This window comes from Phasianus colchicus, chromosome 1, assembly GCF_987193195.1.
Source record: "Phasianus colchicus chromosome 1, bPhaCol1.hap1.1, whole genome shotgun sequence".
Classification (NCBI taxonomy): domain Eukaryota; kingdom Metazoa; phylum Chordata; class Aves; order Galliformes; family Phasianidae; genus Phasianus; species Phasianus colchicus.
In genome coordinates, this window is record NC_143436.1 from 59,932,578 (window position 1) to 59,949,687 (window position 17,110).

At 41.7% G+C, this 17,110-nt stretch overlaps 2 protein-coding genes across 9 annotated transcripts in view; one reads left to right on the forward strand and one right to left on the reverse strand.

Moving 5' to 3' along the window:
- Positions 1 to 17,110, reverse strand: part of BICD1 (BICD cargo adaptor 1) — a 175,523-nt gene that overhangs the window by 80,377 nt on the left and 78,036 nt on the right. For all 8 annotated transcript variants that reach the window (XM_090144655.1, XM_090144642.1, XM_031589826.2 and 5 more), the window contains exon 2: positions 2,878 to 3,090. In XM_090144655.1, the coding sequence (XP_090000781.1) occupies positions 2,878 to 3,090 (213 nt within the window). The remainder of the gene's footprint in view (positions 1 to 2,877; positions 3,091 to 17,110) is intronic.
- On the forward strand, positions 14,913 to 16,772 carry LOC149919651 (uncharacterized). Its single transcript, XM_090144633.1, has 2 exons — positions 14,913 to 15,415; positions 15,581 to 16,772. Exon 2 carries the CDS (start codon positions 15,664 to 15,666, stop codon positions 16,696 to 16,698), a length of 1,035 nt encoding a protein of 344 aa, XP_090000759.1. The 5' UTR covers positions 14,913 to 15,415; positions 15,581 to 15,663; the 3' UTR covers positions 16,699 to 16,772.

Below are 17,110 nucleotides of genomic sequence, written 5' to 3' on the forward strand. Positions count from 1 at the left end.
CTGTAAAAAGTTAAATGGGCAAACAACCCTACTGATCTCTCCACACAAAGAAGCCATCCACCTGCAGCACAAAAAATACATGAAATCTGGTCTCAGACTGCCATTAGTTTTGAAATCAGGATATTTTCTGGTTCAGCTTATGACAGTTTTAAAAATCTCCAAATAGCATTCTACTTATCATATCTAAAGTGGGAGAAAAGAATGAAAAAAAATCTACCTAGTTCCCAAGGTGCATATTTTATTTGCCTAGGAGATAATATTTCTATCCAGAACTCTTGGAAGGGAGTTTTATTACATCATAAATAATGCTGCCACTGTTTTACTCTTTTGATCATTTTAACATGGATCTAAAAAGCCATCTGGGTACATAGATCCCTTGTTCATCCTCCACCTTCAGTGTGAAACAGATACTTCAGTTTTTCCAAAACATGTCTTTTTTCTAATGATGAGCACTGAAATCAGTTTGTTTGCTTTCTGAGAATGAGATGCAGAATCTCCAGAGACCTGAGCCTATTATAACAACAGGGATCCAGGTCAAGCTGCCCTGCAGATAACAGCTGTGACTACGCAGCACATACTTGCAAACATGCATGAATTTTTAAATTCTGGGGCTGTGGAATTCCCAAGATTCCTAAAAGCTATCAGCATTCATGTGAGTGTATTGTAATGGCTCAGAAAATGCTCACAGGCTTTCATATAACTATGAATTTCTGAGCAAATTCAGAAAGTCGAACATCTTCAAAAGAGAACTCCCAGGACAGAGATGGGAGAGGGCTGGGGGCATGGAGAGGAAGACTGGATACAGTCAAGTAACATAAATATCTTTCCATCACTCAGTAGAGCTGCTCACATAAAGACCATTTTTTCTTTCCTACTTTCCTCTAACTAGATTGTTAAATGAACTTGCTAAAGAGACAAATTACTTTCTTATTGTAGCTATCATCCTGTGGCATCTTCTAATAATGGTCTTTACACCAAAATGCACCAGACATTTAAATCAATGTTTTTTCGTTGTTTTTTTTCCCCCATCTTAGTGCTATCAAAACTTGAAGTAAATTGCACTGCCTGTTAGCAGTACCCAGAACTAACTGGACATATTTCAGAAGGGCACCTCCTTCCTGTGGCCACTTGGATTTTACTGATTTAAGATTTATATGATTGGACTGAGCTTGCTACAAGGATGAGACCTCTGAGCACAAGGTGAAATACAAATGTAATTCAGTGTGACAAGATGCCTAACAGCACGTGGTAATATCAATCACCTTCTATATACTACTATATTGAAATAATTAATCATCAACAGTGTCAGGTGTAAGCTCAGTAATGAAGTGAAGACACTAATCCCATTTATGTTTAAATACATTGATTGCAGTCCCACGAAATACAAAGTTCAGCACAAGTTTATACTTGTAGTCCAATATCACAACTAAATGAACAGTTTATCAGACTGTTTTAAATTCAAGCAAATTATTGCCCCACACTTTAATTAACTACCAAGGCTTGTTTCTATTTCTCATTAGAACAGGAAATAACTGCAGCTGGTCTCACACTAAGGGTTGCTATTATCTCCAAAGAGATGAGGACAATCAATATTCTAGGGAGGAGAAGTATTGAAACTGCCTTCTGAATAACTTATAGATCAATAATCATGTCAGAAAATGGGAGTTTTGCATTTGAAGGAACCTGAGGAGACCTTTGAGGAAGGAAGGAAACAAGTACAAAGACAAACACATATCCTCTGACTTGGTTGTTTGCGACTGAAGCCAGGTTAAAAGGATTCTGCTCTCCTCTGAGTTTTACCCAAGCATGGATAAGCATGTAGCTGGCTACACATACAGATCTTGTAGGATATGATTTTAGGATGAGTATAAAATTGATTTTCCTTCTTTTTTTTTGCTAACAACTGAGACAGTAATTATAACCACATATTTCACTTGAATAATACCACGTATTTATTTCTTACTGAAATCCAACTTGTACCATGTGCAACGTCAGTGCAACAGTTAAATAAGAACGCTTCATCCTTTTGTGTGCAATAATCTTTAAACCTAGAGAAAAGGATCCAGTCCAAGGGGTTACTGTAAGTTAAGAGGATGCCACTCCACTCAACTATAGAAAACATGTAATCTTTGTTAAGTTCATGTGTAGGAAGAGTCCTCCAAAATCGCCCAAGAAAGGTCTTTTCTTGCAACTGGATAGTGGGGAGCCCCCGTATTCAAGTATTCACGAGGGAAACAGGGAAGATGTGGGGCTACTACCAAAGTGCTGCCTTCCCACAAACACACTGCTGCTCTGCATAGAGAACTGAAACTGGAGAGGTATGCAATAGAACAATCTAGATTTATATGAGTGGATGGATGGCTGATAAGCAGATGAATAAAAGAAAAGAGTGCTGTGTTGCCTATTTTCTGAACGTGAGCATGCACGCATTTTGATTTTTAAGAAGACTGTTGAAAGCTTTATCTAATGCAAGCAATTCCAAAAAATAGCCGAGTAACAATACAGGTGGTGAGAAAAAAAAAAAAAAAAGGAATTATATGAATATCAGAAGGTGTTTTTTTGTTTTTTTTTTTTAAGAAAAAGCTACATGAATTGCCCTTTCATGTAGGCAATATAAAATACAAAGCAAAATGCTGAGCACTTAGAAAATTATAGCTTCCTGAAGTGGGTAGAGTATTGTTCTTTAAAAATCATAATAAGAGTTTCTTTTTTTCCCTTTCTAAGCCACAGCTCCCTCAAGCTGGCAAGCCTGCAGGAGGATCACAGACTGGTAGGAAGGTATTTTCACATTCTGTAGCATTGTCATGATTCAGTAACGGTCAGTGCAAGAAACTCCAAGAAAAATCACTCCCTTGCTCCTTCCACACACCCATTTACCTCTTTCAAGTCTTGGACAATAGCAGTGAGTCTCTCATTCTCTGCTTGAACATTGGTGACCACCGCCTTGCTCTGCTTCAGCTCGTTCTGCATCTCCAAAATCTTCCCCAGGTAATAAGCTTCTTTTGATGCAGATTCCTGGAGGAGAGTCTCTTCTCGTGTCTCCCCATCTTCAGCTACTTTGCGGTGAATTGAGAAAGACTGTCCAAATGCCTACAAGAGGAAAACAGAGAACACTATTAAACTACTGAAGCTCTAAAAAAGTTGTCAACAATAATGAACACCTGCATAGCCAGAGGGAATGAAATAGACTGGTGAGTCCCAAACTCTGACCTAATAAATACTGCCTTCGCAGCTTCCTAGCAGCTGAGGGCTACCATCTCATTTAGCTAAATGAAGCATCTTGAAGCAGTTCTCATTTGCAGTATGGATTTATGGCCTCTATCCAGGCAGCCTCCACTGAGATCAAGATGGTGTACAGCTAACTAGCTGTTAATTACTGCCCATTTTAACTCTTCTAAATGAGGCCAACTGGTATTCGTCAATTCCTTTCTTCTCTCACTCTGCAAAATAAATCATGTTTTGTTTTAAAGAGTCCAAACAACTCCAAATCTTTCCAAATTTCTAAATCATTTTCCATCTTCTGTGTTCTTTTCTGAGAGTAGCTGACCTCATAATATGAACAAAAAGGCTTCCTGTAACTTCAAACCATATGGTCTAACTGGCAGTTTCAAAAAATAAAACAAGGCATCTTATATCCTGGATTTAGCCCAACACAGGAAAAAGGTCTCTCATCTATCTTAACTCAAAGAAAATGTATTTGCATTGAAAGATTTTTTTTTTTCCAATGCAGGAGATATTATGTCACTCTAATATCTGTTCATTCAGAGGAAAATTCTCCATGAAAGTGTAACTTCTGTGCAGATCCATTAAATCATAATGCTTAGTACACATCTGCACCTGCTGTACCCAGTGGCCTCCTTTGCCTTCCCATCATTAGGATCTACTTGCTAATGGAAGTCATTGTTTTATTGTTATTTATAGCCTTTAGAACTAAGTTTTACTGGCACTGCAGCAGCCTCTTAGAAACTTCAAAGCAAAACTGTTCAAAAAAACTTTGCTGCTTTTTAGTCTACTTGGAGATTCCTGTGAACTCAGCATTAAAGGATTCTAAAAATATTCAATAATGTATTAACCCAGCTGTCTTCTCCAAAGACTGCAAGTGACTGAAATAGCAAGCATCAGCAATTTGCTGAATAGGATTTTCCCAATAACAAGAAATTGAATTTAATGAAACTGTTAAACACTGATTCAGTCACCCTGTCTGTAAACATAGGATGGCTTTCAGGAACTCTGCTAATAAATTTTATCTTACAAAACATTGTTATATTCAATGGCTCACTGTTCCTAATTTGACACTCAAGCAAAAAGTTTTAGTATAATAGATACCCTATAGGACAAATGCAAAGGACATGTATCCAAGGGAAAAACCAAAGCACAGAACAGCAGGTAAGACTGCCAGGGCTGGAGAAGCTCACAAAGAAATGGGAGCTGGAGCTCCTTCTACCAGTGGGCTACAATTAAAAAAAATATATGGATAAAAACCAGTAGACATCAATGATGACCTTTCAAGTACATACTATATTTTCCTCAAATTTAGTGGGGGTGTACATTAGCATCTGTAATGTCTAAGAATGGTAAAGAATACGGATATTGGGGAAGGTGGCTGGATGTCTAGTTCTCAGAAATTCTACTTGTCTTTATTTTGGGCCATGTTCCATTTTGATTTGAAAAAATAAAGTAAATAAAATCTTCTGCTCCATTTACTTAACAGCTCGGGGCACCAACAGAACTTAGAACAGAAAAAGATTTATCTAGACAACTATTTAACCATATTCTACAGATGAAAATCAAAACATTTCTTTGGCATATGTCTGTAGTAGTACTATAGATGCTTTCCTATTAGCATATAGAGCCTCAGAGAAATGGAAACACCAGTAATTAACCAGGCATTGTTCTCCAATTCTCTTTTCCTGTAATATTAAGAATAAACCTTTATTCCTAAAAGAAGAATAGGACAAATCACTGCCAAAAACACATGAGCTTCCCGGCAGATTAGCAAATACACAGTATTCCATTTGCACAGTATCAGAACTTTCCATTTGTTCTTTTCCTTATGGTAAATCATTTGATTACATCAACTCCTTTGCAAAATGTCTAAAAAGCAAGTATGAATTGAACTGACTCTGTTTTGGACTTCTGTGATGTTCTTCAATGCTACAGTACACCGTGTATGCTATGCATTTGCTCTTACAAAGTACATTCTCACACCACAACCTGAGTCTTTGCCTCTGACAGACATGAACCTTACATAAAGAAGAAAGTGCAGCTGTAATACAGACACAATGCATAAAAACATAACTGAATTCTCAGAATTTTAAATGCAATTTACATTAGTTTAAGAGAAAACTACTGTGTACTTAATGCTTTAAAAAATTAAAGATTTTTCGTATGAAACCCATATGGAACATCACTGTATACTGTATTATCCAGTTTATTTATAAAACTGCTGTCAATATGTTAAAAGTTTGAGGATGAAAAGGAAGAAAGCACAGTTCTTTTTACATATCAATGGCAATTATGCAAATCCATGCAGCATAGAGAATAATGCAAGATGTCTTTTAATTCAAGTGCTGCTTCTGTTCTTCATGGTCTATATACAATGACAAAAAGTTTAAACTTTCCCAGCGTATCCATTTGTATACATCCACAAGATTCCTTCCTGTTAAGTTAAGCCATACAGCAAGTTTTTTGCACAGTTGCATATTTTTTGCATTTTTCAGCTAGTAGCCAGATGTTTGTTCTACTTTGATTTTTATATTTAAGTAATTTGTTTAATATGCTTACTAATTTATAAAACTTTATGGCCTTATTATGACACAGATATTTCTATTAACTGTGCATACTTACTTCACTGAAACCATCACAGAATACCCCAAGTTGGAAGGGACCCTTAAGGATCATCAAGTCCAACTCCTCATCTGGTGGAATCCCTGCATCTTTACAGTGTGAAAAGTTAGCCACCTTAAAAACTTTCCAGGTCAACGGCTTCCTAACAGGAACAACTGCCTTCCAAAGAGGAGCAGTTGCCAGGCATGGATGTGACAGCACACCTCACGTGCTCACATGAGCAGCCACAGAACCACTCAGGTTGGAAAAGACCACAAAGATCATCAAGTCCAACCACAACCTAACCATACTATCCTAACTAACAACCCTCCACTAAATCATGTCCCTGAGCACCACATCCAAATGGTTTTTAAACACGTCCAGGGATGGTGACTCAACCACTTCCCTGGGGAGCCTATTCCAGTGCTTAACAACTCTTTCTGTAAAGAAATGTTTCCTGATATCCAACCTATTACCCTGGTGCAACTTGAGGCCATTTCCCCTCGTCCTGTCACCTGTCACCACTGAGAAGAGACTAACCCCACTCTCGCTGTAAACACCTTTCAGATATTGGAAGAGAGCAATAAGGTCTCCCCTCAGACTTCTCCTCCCCGCACTGAACAGCCCCAGTTCCTTCAGTCTCTCCTCATAGGGAATATCTCCAAGCCCTTCACAAGCCTTGTTGCCCTTCTTTGGACCTGCTCCAGCACCGCAATATCCTTTCTATACTGAGGTGCCCAAAAATGAACACAGTACTCAAGGTGAGGCCTCACCAATGCCGAGTACAGGGGCAGGATTGCTTCCGTAGTCCTGCTCACCACACCATTCCTGATACAAGCCAGGATGCCACTGGCCTTCTTGGCCACCTGGGCACACTGCTGGCTCATATTCAGCCGACTGTCCATCAATATACCAAGGCCCCTTTCCATCAGGCAGTTTCCAGCCACTCCTCCCCAAGCCTGTAGCGTTGCCTGGGGTTGTTGTGATCAAAATGCAGGACCCAACACTTGGCCCTGTTGAAACTCGTACAGTTAACCTTGACCCATCGATCCAGTCTATCCAGGTCCCCCTGTAGTGCCCTTCTGCCCTCTGGCAGATCAACACTCCCTCCTAACTTGGTGTCATCTGCAAACTTACTCAGTGCACTCAATTCCCTCATCAAGATCATTAATAAAGATTTTAAATAGAAGCAACCCCAGTACCGAGCCTTGGGTGACACTGCTCGTGACTGGCTGCCAACTGGATTTAAATCCATTGGCCACAACTCTTTGGGCCCAGCCATCCAGCACGAATGCAGCCTGAAGAGCCAACACAGCCACGGCAGTCTCCCACCATCACTATCAATACCTGGGCTGGTGTGGTGCCCAGCTAATTCATTCGTGTTGTTTCTGTTTGTTTTTGGACTGTACTGCATCTCACAGATAGATTAATTACTGTAGTATGTTAGCATAGTGCTGCCTTGCTTGGTGTGACTCCTCATGAAAGCCACTTAGAAGCTACCACTACTCCCTTGCTGGTTCTTAGTTTCATCAATCACAAGGCACACTTTTTGACAAAGCACATCATCTCCTGAATTTGAACTGTGACTGGTCAAGGTCGTATAGATCTATGCATAAAAACCTTCATGGCTTCTATTCACTGGAAAACCTCTTCACAGCACAGATACAAAAGCTGAAGTCAGCTGCAGAGACTGAGGCACACTTATTCTGATAAAGACTACCCTAACAGTCTGAATTTCATATCACACTACTCCCATTACAATTCTCAAGACTTTGCTTGATGCCACTGACTGAGTTAGGAGATTGACTTATTTCAAGATCATTATAAAAGCTGAGTTACAAGATGCCATTAAACACTCCATTTTTATTCTTAGACCTGAAAATGGTATTATGTAATTGTACTATGCGTATATGGAGAATTGAGACCTTAAAATTTGTGCTTTGACAACTACGAAATGATGAGATTTAAGCAGTGTTCAACATTTGAGTGCATTATAAAGGATAAAGGATAGTGGCAGTGGATATGCACAGAAAAAGGTCAGTCTGATCACAAAGAAAGGTGAGAAAAAGGTCATCTGTGATTGAACTCAGGACAATTCTAGACGGAAATTCCACTGACAGAAGCAAACTGGCATGAACTAAATAAAATGGGCATAGTTTTATAAAAGAGCAATAGAAAAATCCAACTGATCAAAACACCATAGAGAATATTTACATCAACTATAAACAGCAATAAATAGCTAAATAAATAGCTAAATAAATATAGTCAGTGAGATGAAATGATCCCTGTGCAATGGAAATTACATGTGGAACTTGTAAAAAAAATATTAAAAGGAAGAGAGGAGAAGAGAAGCTAAATTAAATTAATTTGGGTGTAGAAAGCAACACATACATGGAAAATCAGCTAAAAACAGAAGTATATAATGAAGGATGCTATTTCTGAGTTTCACTTTTAATTTTACTCACCATGTCCTGAGGCAAGAATTCTGTGTAGAAACTTAGCCTTCTGGTGTGTGATGATTAGCAGGCAACAAAATATGACTTGACTGCTATCAGGAGGAGCAGCCTACCTGTATGACTTTGACACTTAATGTAGTTTCCCTGATACATAATGCAGCAGCATTGAACTTGTTCAAATGATTACCTGTTTCAGCTGCTAACTTGCTGCAAAGTGAAATGCATTATGTATCAGTTATTTCCACATCCCTAACACAAAAGCAAGGGGAAAGCAGACTGGGAGGGCAGCATATTTTGAAGGCAAACTTCAGTATGATAACACAGGTGGAAATCTTTGCTAGAGAAGCCTTCCTGGGGTTACTTCTGGGGACAGCTCTCACTTTGTGGCACTGCTCGAAAACCCACTTACTACTTAATGGTTCCTTAATCAACTGCAGTTCTGTATCTGTCTTTCAAAAAAAAACTCTTTTTAGATATTTTAGATCTTTCTTCACTATTCATTCACCAAAGCTCAAGATTGTGTAACATTTTTTTGCTGAGGAGACATCAGTTGCAGAGAGAGGCCTATACTGAAATTCTCTCTATGCCAGTCTTAGCAGGACATCGAGATGGAGCAGCTAAGCATCCTCTTCAAAATCAGCTGGTATTCGACTCCATAAGATGCAATGTGGTGGCAGAAGCACTGATGCTCCATTTAGATGAAATCTCTTTAAAAATTACCTCCAGTATTTCACACTCTGCTCATCTTGGTAGCCTGCTCTGGGTGACCCTGCTTGAGCAGGGGGGCTGATCACAGGATCACAGAATTGTTTGAGTTGGAAAGGATCCCATAAAGGTCATCTAGTCCAACTCCCTGCAGTGAATAGGGACACCCACAGGTAGATCATGTTGCTCAGAGCCCCATGCAGCCTGACTTTGAGTATCAGCAGGGACGGGGCATCCACCACCTCCCTGGGCAACCTGTTTCAGTGATGACCTCCAAAGGTCCTTTCTAGTCTCAGTCATTCTGTCATCTGAATGCTGGAAGCAGTCATCCTGGAAGAAGTTTCTTAGTTACTAAGGCCAAACCAGCATTCAGCCTTACTGGGAACATTTCTTTCCATGGACTTTCTCACAGCCACATGCTCAATGCTTGGTTCTGATCACTTGCCGATTTGTTACTCTGTGCTCCTTGCTCTTTGTATACATGGATTGTCCAGCATCTAGGACAAGGATCATGATTTATCCTTGAAGATTACAGCAGGTAACGCAAAACCTAAACCTGACTTGTGTGTGTTGGCAGCTTTGCAATGTAAAATTACAAAATAATGATGTGCTTGCAGAAGTGACTGATGGGCTGACCAATGTCACACTATATTCATTTGCTAAGAAAGTGGGGAAGTTCTATGCCACTAAAATTTATCCATACTTTAGACTAAATCTTTATGTAGTTTGCATGTCTCCTGATGTTCATTTAACTGACAGAGATCAAAAAGTTTCCTTTTGGAATCTAATATTTAAGTGATGAAAGTCCTGAAACGCAAATAATGGGCATATTGCAATAAAAACAAACACAGATGCATGTTTAGTTAAAATGGTGCAAGAACAAGGGAATTAATTCATAGGTATTGTAAGGATAGTACAAGATCAACAGACAGCCCACAGAGGCAAGCAGATTGGAGACTTGGAAACAGATTGAGAATACAGGCTGAATCAGCATGGGCACACGGAGGGAGTGGGGGGAAACAACAGAGAATGAACTTTTGGTTTGTCAGATAAACTGAAAACAGCTCATTTTACAGCTACAGTATCCCATTTATCTAATTCCTCCTGTTTTTAGGAAAACAGGATGCTGAATGTTCACTCCTACAGACAGGCACAAAACAGAAAGATGCCGGATGCCATCACTAATTTCTCTTTCAGCTATGAACAAAGAATACAAAAAAAAACTGATCAGAATTTAATCATAGCCAAGCAACCATCCAGGCATGGGTCATTTCTTAATCTCAGTACTCAAGAAGATGATCGGTTTTAGCCTCCACGTCACACAATATTGTCTTTTTATTTTTATTTAAAAAGTAAATAAATAAAATGAGAAAATAAAAATCAACAATATGCCTTTTATTCCAAATGCTCATTTTGCAGAAAAAGTGCTAAATGTTTTATATATGCTTAAAAATAAGCTGACTAATTGAGCTTTCTCTACGTGTCCTCATGAGATTGGACAGCTTTATAAGAAGGGTGAAAACCAAACTTTGTAGGACAGTTTATGCTTTTCTGAAAAGACATGATGTGCCCTTAAGGAAACTGTTCAGCCTCCCATTTGAAAATACAGATGAAAGCATCTGCCATACAGTGAATAGGATGGTTATCCGACACTAATTCATTACTTGAGACAGTCATATATATAACCATATAACAGTATGTTATAGTTACGAGCACAGCAGACATAATCATGACAAAGGCATAAATGCTACCTTAAAAAGCTATTTTCTGATTTCATATAGGCAAAAAGCACTTGATTTTTTTCCCAGATACCTGTATCTATACCTGTATATAGGTATATAGATATAGATATTAGATATATCTAGTATATCTATATTACCTAATTCAGTAAAAGTAATGCAAGTTTTGGTGCAATGGTAAAGTTACATAAGTTAATATTTGCATGAAGTATTTACCTTGCAAAAAAGATTTGTGTACCAATGTGCTAGAGGTTTTACCTATGTCAGAAGTACTGGACATCAGACACATGAAAAACGTAAGTAAAACCCTGTCTGCTACAGATGCAGAACTGTAGCACACAGGTAAACAATTCATAGCCTTTTTCCCAGGGAAGATTTGAGTAAAAGCATGCACACCATAGATGTCTACAAGCCAGAAGAAATTCACATACTGGTTACCAATCAGCAAAGCCTTCTGAAAGTGCTGGGGAAAATGGCATTTACATTCAACTCAGCTACAGGCACGACCATCCTTCTGCAGTGCCGGTACGTACTGTGCTGATTTCAGTAATATGCCACAGTATGAGGCTGAGGCAGCCATACTAGTTTTTATTTTTTTATTTTTTTTAATAAGGAATGAAATTATTCTTAAATGTGTCAGGAAACATTTACAGACAACAAGAAGAAAGCACTACCGTGAAAATGAAGCTCAATACTAGCCTCCATTGTTCATCAGCAATCCAGTAAAAGCAGGCTGAACAAGAATTTCCATTTAATTGCCTTCAACAGCACTCGAGATGAGGATTTAAATTCCCTTCCTAAGAATTCCCTCCAGGCACAGAAAATACAAGAAAAGGGAAGCTTGCAACAAAGAGCACCACTTATCTACAACACAGCTAATTAGTTTTACACCAGTAATTTAAAAGCAATTCCATTTTAAATGTGTCTGGCTGACAATAAAATTATTTCTATTAACAAAATGATTATTAATGAACTGCAAGACAGCGTAAAAATTTGCACTAGCGTCTATACAGATGCCTCTAAGAATTCACACTACCACCAGATCAAACTCCAATCGTTACAAATTTCCAGTTAAAACCAATAGAAATATCATCAGAAGAAACACAAATAGTGACAAAGATAGTGTTTTTCCCTTGCTCGCTGGTGTTTTGGTTGGTTGGTTGGTTTGAAGTTGTTTTTTAAAAAAAAAATGCCTGGACTCTAAGACAGAACGTGTTTTCCATGTAAACTTCACTGCCTGTTATGTGGCAAAGGAAGTTGGATGCAGCAAGGAAAGAGAGACCTGCATCTTAGAAGAGAATATTCTCTGCACATGAATAAAATAAGCAATGGAGAAACCCTCTATCGGTGTCTGCTGCAGATGCAAGGACTGTGGCTCAATGTAGATTAAAAAAAAATGGAGTGGGAAACTAATTTTACTGTCAAAATACAAGTTTGAGCAATCTTTAAAAGTAACTGTTACATTCCCATAGATCACATGAAGAACAGAACTACTTACACATCTGAGGTTACCTGCCTATCGGACTACCTGAAAGCTTTGAGTTGGCCAAGCCTCACTACTGGGAAGATTCTGAGGTTTGGTCTCAAATTTTGTAGGAAACAGTATTCTTCTGTTGCAAAACACTTAGTTATGATCACATTCATCCCATTTATTTATATTTCCTTAATGTTTTGTACTGTTTTCTCTCAATAAAAAAGTAAAAAAAAAAAAAAAGCATGAGTCTAAAACCTGGAAGGGGAAAGCTACTAAGCTACTTGCATACTTCTGCTGTGTGGAAAGATGATAGAGAAGACAGTATTTCAGAGGTGCTCTGGAAAAGGACAGGTGGTGGCAATGATCAAAAGCTGTGACTGAGGATATTCTCAGGTGACAAAGGAAAATTTATGCTGAGAGTGGCACAGAAACAAAACAAGGGGTCAGAGTGGTTGAATAGTGTCCATCAGGTTGTAGGAAAAGTTTATTCTCTGAAAGAGTCATGAGGTATTGTAACAGGCTGCCCAGGGAGGTGGTGGAGTCACCATGCCTGGAGATGTTCAAGAAACATGTGGATGCAGCGCTGAGGGACAGGGTTAGTGTGTATGGTGGGGATGGGATGACAGTAAGATGAAATAATCTCAGTGGTCTTTTCCAACCTTTATCTTTCTATGATTCTGTTTTTTGGAGAGATTCAAAACTTGTCTCGGGCAAGATCCTGAGCAACACCTAATTTTGAGCTTCAAGTAGGAAATGAACAAGGTCACTCACATCATGATCATTCCAGACGGTAGAAGGAGGAATATGCAGTAGAGCTCATATGGGCCTACTGTAGAAAGAGCTATGATTGAAATAAGGCATTTTGTTAAGTATCTGCAAGACCATAAAAGTTTAACTGCAGTAATTCTAATTATTTAAAAATAGCGGAGCATATAAAAACTGGACAAGTCAACACTAAGAAAACTGATTTCAAGCACAAGCAGACCTAAATTTTAATTATCTGCAACACCAGCTCACCCAAACAGTTTTACTGCAGCAGTCTCAAAAATTCCTGAGATAGGAGCTACGTCTAAATCAATATCACCATAAATAGATCAGTCCTAACTCAGTTCTAAAGCACACAAGGCAGCAAACGAAGACAATCCTAACTGCTAAAACCTAAAGAATAAATACACTTTTTGTACTTTATTACATTTAATTACCAGAAGCACTTTAAGTTCTTAAATGTTTGTTACTACTTTTGTTTTTGTTTGTTATTTCTATTCCTATTCCTATTGCTTCTAATTCCTCCTGTAAATCGACAGCACACCAGTCCTGACTACGTCACAGGTCATTCATGAGAATCCCTCCTTGTGATTACACAACATACTTAATGTCAGCATGTGGCAACCACGGCTGGACTTAGAACAACAGGATTAGAGAACTGAGTGCAGGGGAAGAGACGTGTGTTCCAGCTCCTGGATCTGAAGTACGTAAGCTGCTGTGGGACCATGCTAGCTTTGAGAACAATTATTTCTAAGCTCAGAGTTTAAAGAGGATGAAAGAATATGCAGACATTTCTGCTGCTTCAGGCATTTGCATGAGCTACCACCAATTTCAGTTGGAAAAAGCTCTAAACAAAGGTATGTCCTCTGGAACAAGAAACACAAATTAAAAACACTCACTTCTTTTCAAAGGCAGGCTTCACTGAAGTACGTTCAGTACCTCATGGGAGCTTATAAAAATGATGGAAAAAGCCTTCTTACATGATGTGACAGCAACAGGACAGGGGGGAACGGTTTAAAACTGAAACAGCAGAGATTTAGATTAGATGTCATGAGGAAATTCTTTACCCAGAGGGCAGTGAGGCCCTGGCACAGCTGCTGTGGGTGCCCCACCCATGGAGGCATTCAGGGCAACGTTGGATGGGGCCCTGGGCAGCCTGAGCTGCTGGTCGGCAGCCCTGCCCATGGCACGGGGTTAGAACTGGGTGAGCTTTGAGATCCCTTCCAACCCAAACCATTCTATGGTATGATCACATTCCATGATTTCTACTTCTGTCAGTGCAGCAGATCAGGCTACTATGTGCCACCTCCACATAAGAAAGTGACAACAGTCCAGTCCCACCATTACTTCTCACTACAGCAGTATCCATGGCACTGAAGGGCTGCTAACTCCCACAGTGGCCGCCGCGCTCCTGAAGAGCAGGGGAGCAGCAGCACGGGCAGGAGGAGGCTCTGATCAGCAAGGGATCAACTGAGCTTGACAGCTAAATCTGTCACAGCATTGGATGTCAGAGCTTTCCTTACTAAAAGGAAGCCTTCACGTGCCTCTGAACATCCAAACTACAGAGTAACGGAGCTCAGTGCAAGCAGAATGGCAAGCAAAACGTGTGTAAGCCAACAGCAGTCAGACAACTATGTGAATCTGGTAAAACAAGTACCTCGTTCCCCATTCAAAACTCCTCCAGAAAGCCAAGCTCTGGAGAATACTTTTAGAAGAAAATTTTTAAAAATAATATTACTGCCTCAAAATCTCATTACAAGATCTCATCCTTCCACATGCACGAAAATAGCATTCAATAATCCAACACGGCAAAGGTGTTGTTGACAAGTGTCTATCATACTTCACAGTCTGGCTGCCTGGGACATACAGAGCAAAGAGGAATTGCCTCTTTGGACACATAAAATAAAGAACACAGTCAATGTATATAAATAACAAAACTTATTTTTATACCTATTTTTTATTAAAACATTTGAGTGTTACGCTCCTGAAAAACATCACTACCAATCACACAATAATGTTAAAGGGTAGCAGTCAAGTGGGGTCATGCTACTCGTTGTCCAGGCCTTGGGTTGGACACGTCTGGTTTAGTGGTAGCCCTGGTAGAGTTCCATTAACGGCTGGACTTGATGACCTCAGAGGTCTTTTCCAACCCAAATGATGTCACTGAGCAAACAGGCTAAGACATCAGCGGGCAACAGATTGTGACTGCGTGGCCTTCACTGCTTCTATCCGGACTTAGCAGAGCCTGGCTCAGTCTGGCTCGTTCCTGGCTTCCTGCTGAGCAGCTTTGCGAGGTTTGGAAGGCGAGCAAGGATTTGGCTGTGCTGAGCCGTGCCTGTGGCTGCTTCTAGCAGTTCCCAGTGCCCGTCCTCACAGCATCGTTCGTGTTTCCCTGGCCCTGCCCAGTGCAGGCAGCCAGGGCCCCGCAGGACGTACCCGCAACAGCGGAGGTGAGCGGTGCAGGGACACATCCCTGGGGTGCCTGTCCCCGTGCTCTAGGGGGAGCACAACACAGCCCAGCCGCGAGGCCAGGAGGGCTTCCTGCTGAGGAAAAGGGGCCTTTCCTCGGCACTCCCTGGGACCACGAGTGACTGTGACCTCTCTTCCTCTTGCAGTGCGTGACACCAGCGCTGCAGCACCCGTGAAGGAGGGCAGTTCGTCACCCACCGCTCTCCTCACGTGCAGCAGCCAAAAGACCATGGCCGCAGCGGCGGAGGCATGGACATGTCCCGTCTGTCGTGAGGCACGACGGGACGTTGCGTATGCAACACCGTGCAACCATCAGTTCTGCCTCGGCTGCATCCAGCGGTGGGCCATACTGAAATCCAGCTGCCCGCTCTGCAGGACGGCCATGAGGACCATCAAGGTCTCTGTGTGGGGAGGCGAACATCACATCGAGTGCGTTGTCTCCCCACCCGCAGTGCCCGTCCCTGCCCAATTCCACCACGGCAGCATCACCCGCCCCAACGGCACTGCGGCACACGCTCCATCCTCTGCGCCGCTGCCACCGCAGCGGAGGGCTGCAGGGCCAGAGATGAGGGCGACGGTGGGCGGCCTCCTGCCGCAGGAGTGGGCGGCGGCGTTCAGGGAGCGACGCCACATCCTTGACCCCGTGCTGCCCAGCCTGCACCAGAAGCTCTCCGCCCTCCCTGAGTTCCAGTGGTGGCAGGTCAGGTCTACCGAGAGCCTGTTCCTATGCTGCCTGTGTCAGCTGGGGCTGGACAGGGATGCCATGGTGCAGTGCATAGAGCCCAGCGTGGGTCCCAGCGCCGTGCCCATCATCCACTGGCTCATTGACACCATCGTCAGCCGCTGCGGCCGGGAGGCCCGGAGGATGCTGGGCCTCGAAGATGAGAGCACTGCCCAGGAGCAGGGGGACAGCAGCACGGCTTTCTCCCCACAGAGAACCCGCACCCCCAGCGCCACACCCTCCAGCAGCTCCGAGGGGCCCAACGCCGAGGAGCTCCCCGGCACATCCAGCCGAGTCCTTCACGAGGGTGCTGGCGAGCTCCCTGCCGCACCCAGCCCCGGGGAGGAGCAGCAGCAGCCCCACGAGGAGCCGGGACAGGAGGCAGCAGGGCCCAGTGCCCAGCACTGCAGCTGCAGACGCTCCGCTCCAGGCCGGGGCAGGAAGCACTCTGCTGGGGGGCCCCGGCGCCCCAAGAAGAGGAGGGCCGGCAGCACCCAGCGTGCTCCACAGCCCTGCAAGAGGCTGCCCCCCCGGCACCTCTAGCGGGGCTTACATTCCATTTGAAAACACAAAATATATCTTTTTTAAAAGAATATGCTACTGAGAAAGTCTCGTTCTTAACCAAGTCACAGCTGCTACTGCCATGTGCACACTGCTGCTCCCTGAAGGTATTCAGATGAGTGTCCATGTGGCACTTAGGGACATGGTTTAGTGCACCTTTGTCGTGCCTGGGACACACTGAGGGAAGGGCTTTTGTCTCAGGTCGCATATCAAATACATAACATAGTTAACGTATGCAAATAACATAACTTCTTTTTTAAAATATATTTACTGCAAGTATTTCTAAAAGAGAGCAACCAAAGCATAAAACTAGTGGGATGTCTGACCTTGTTATAGGAAAATTGAAAATGGAGTCACAACTGTACCAAAAAATTGATACTATTTTGGTGGTCTC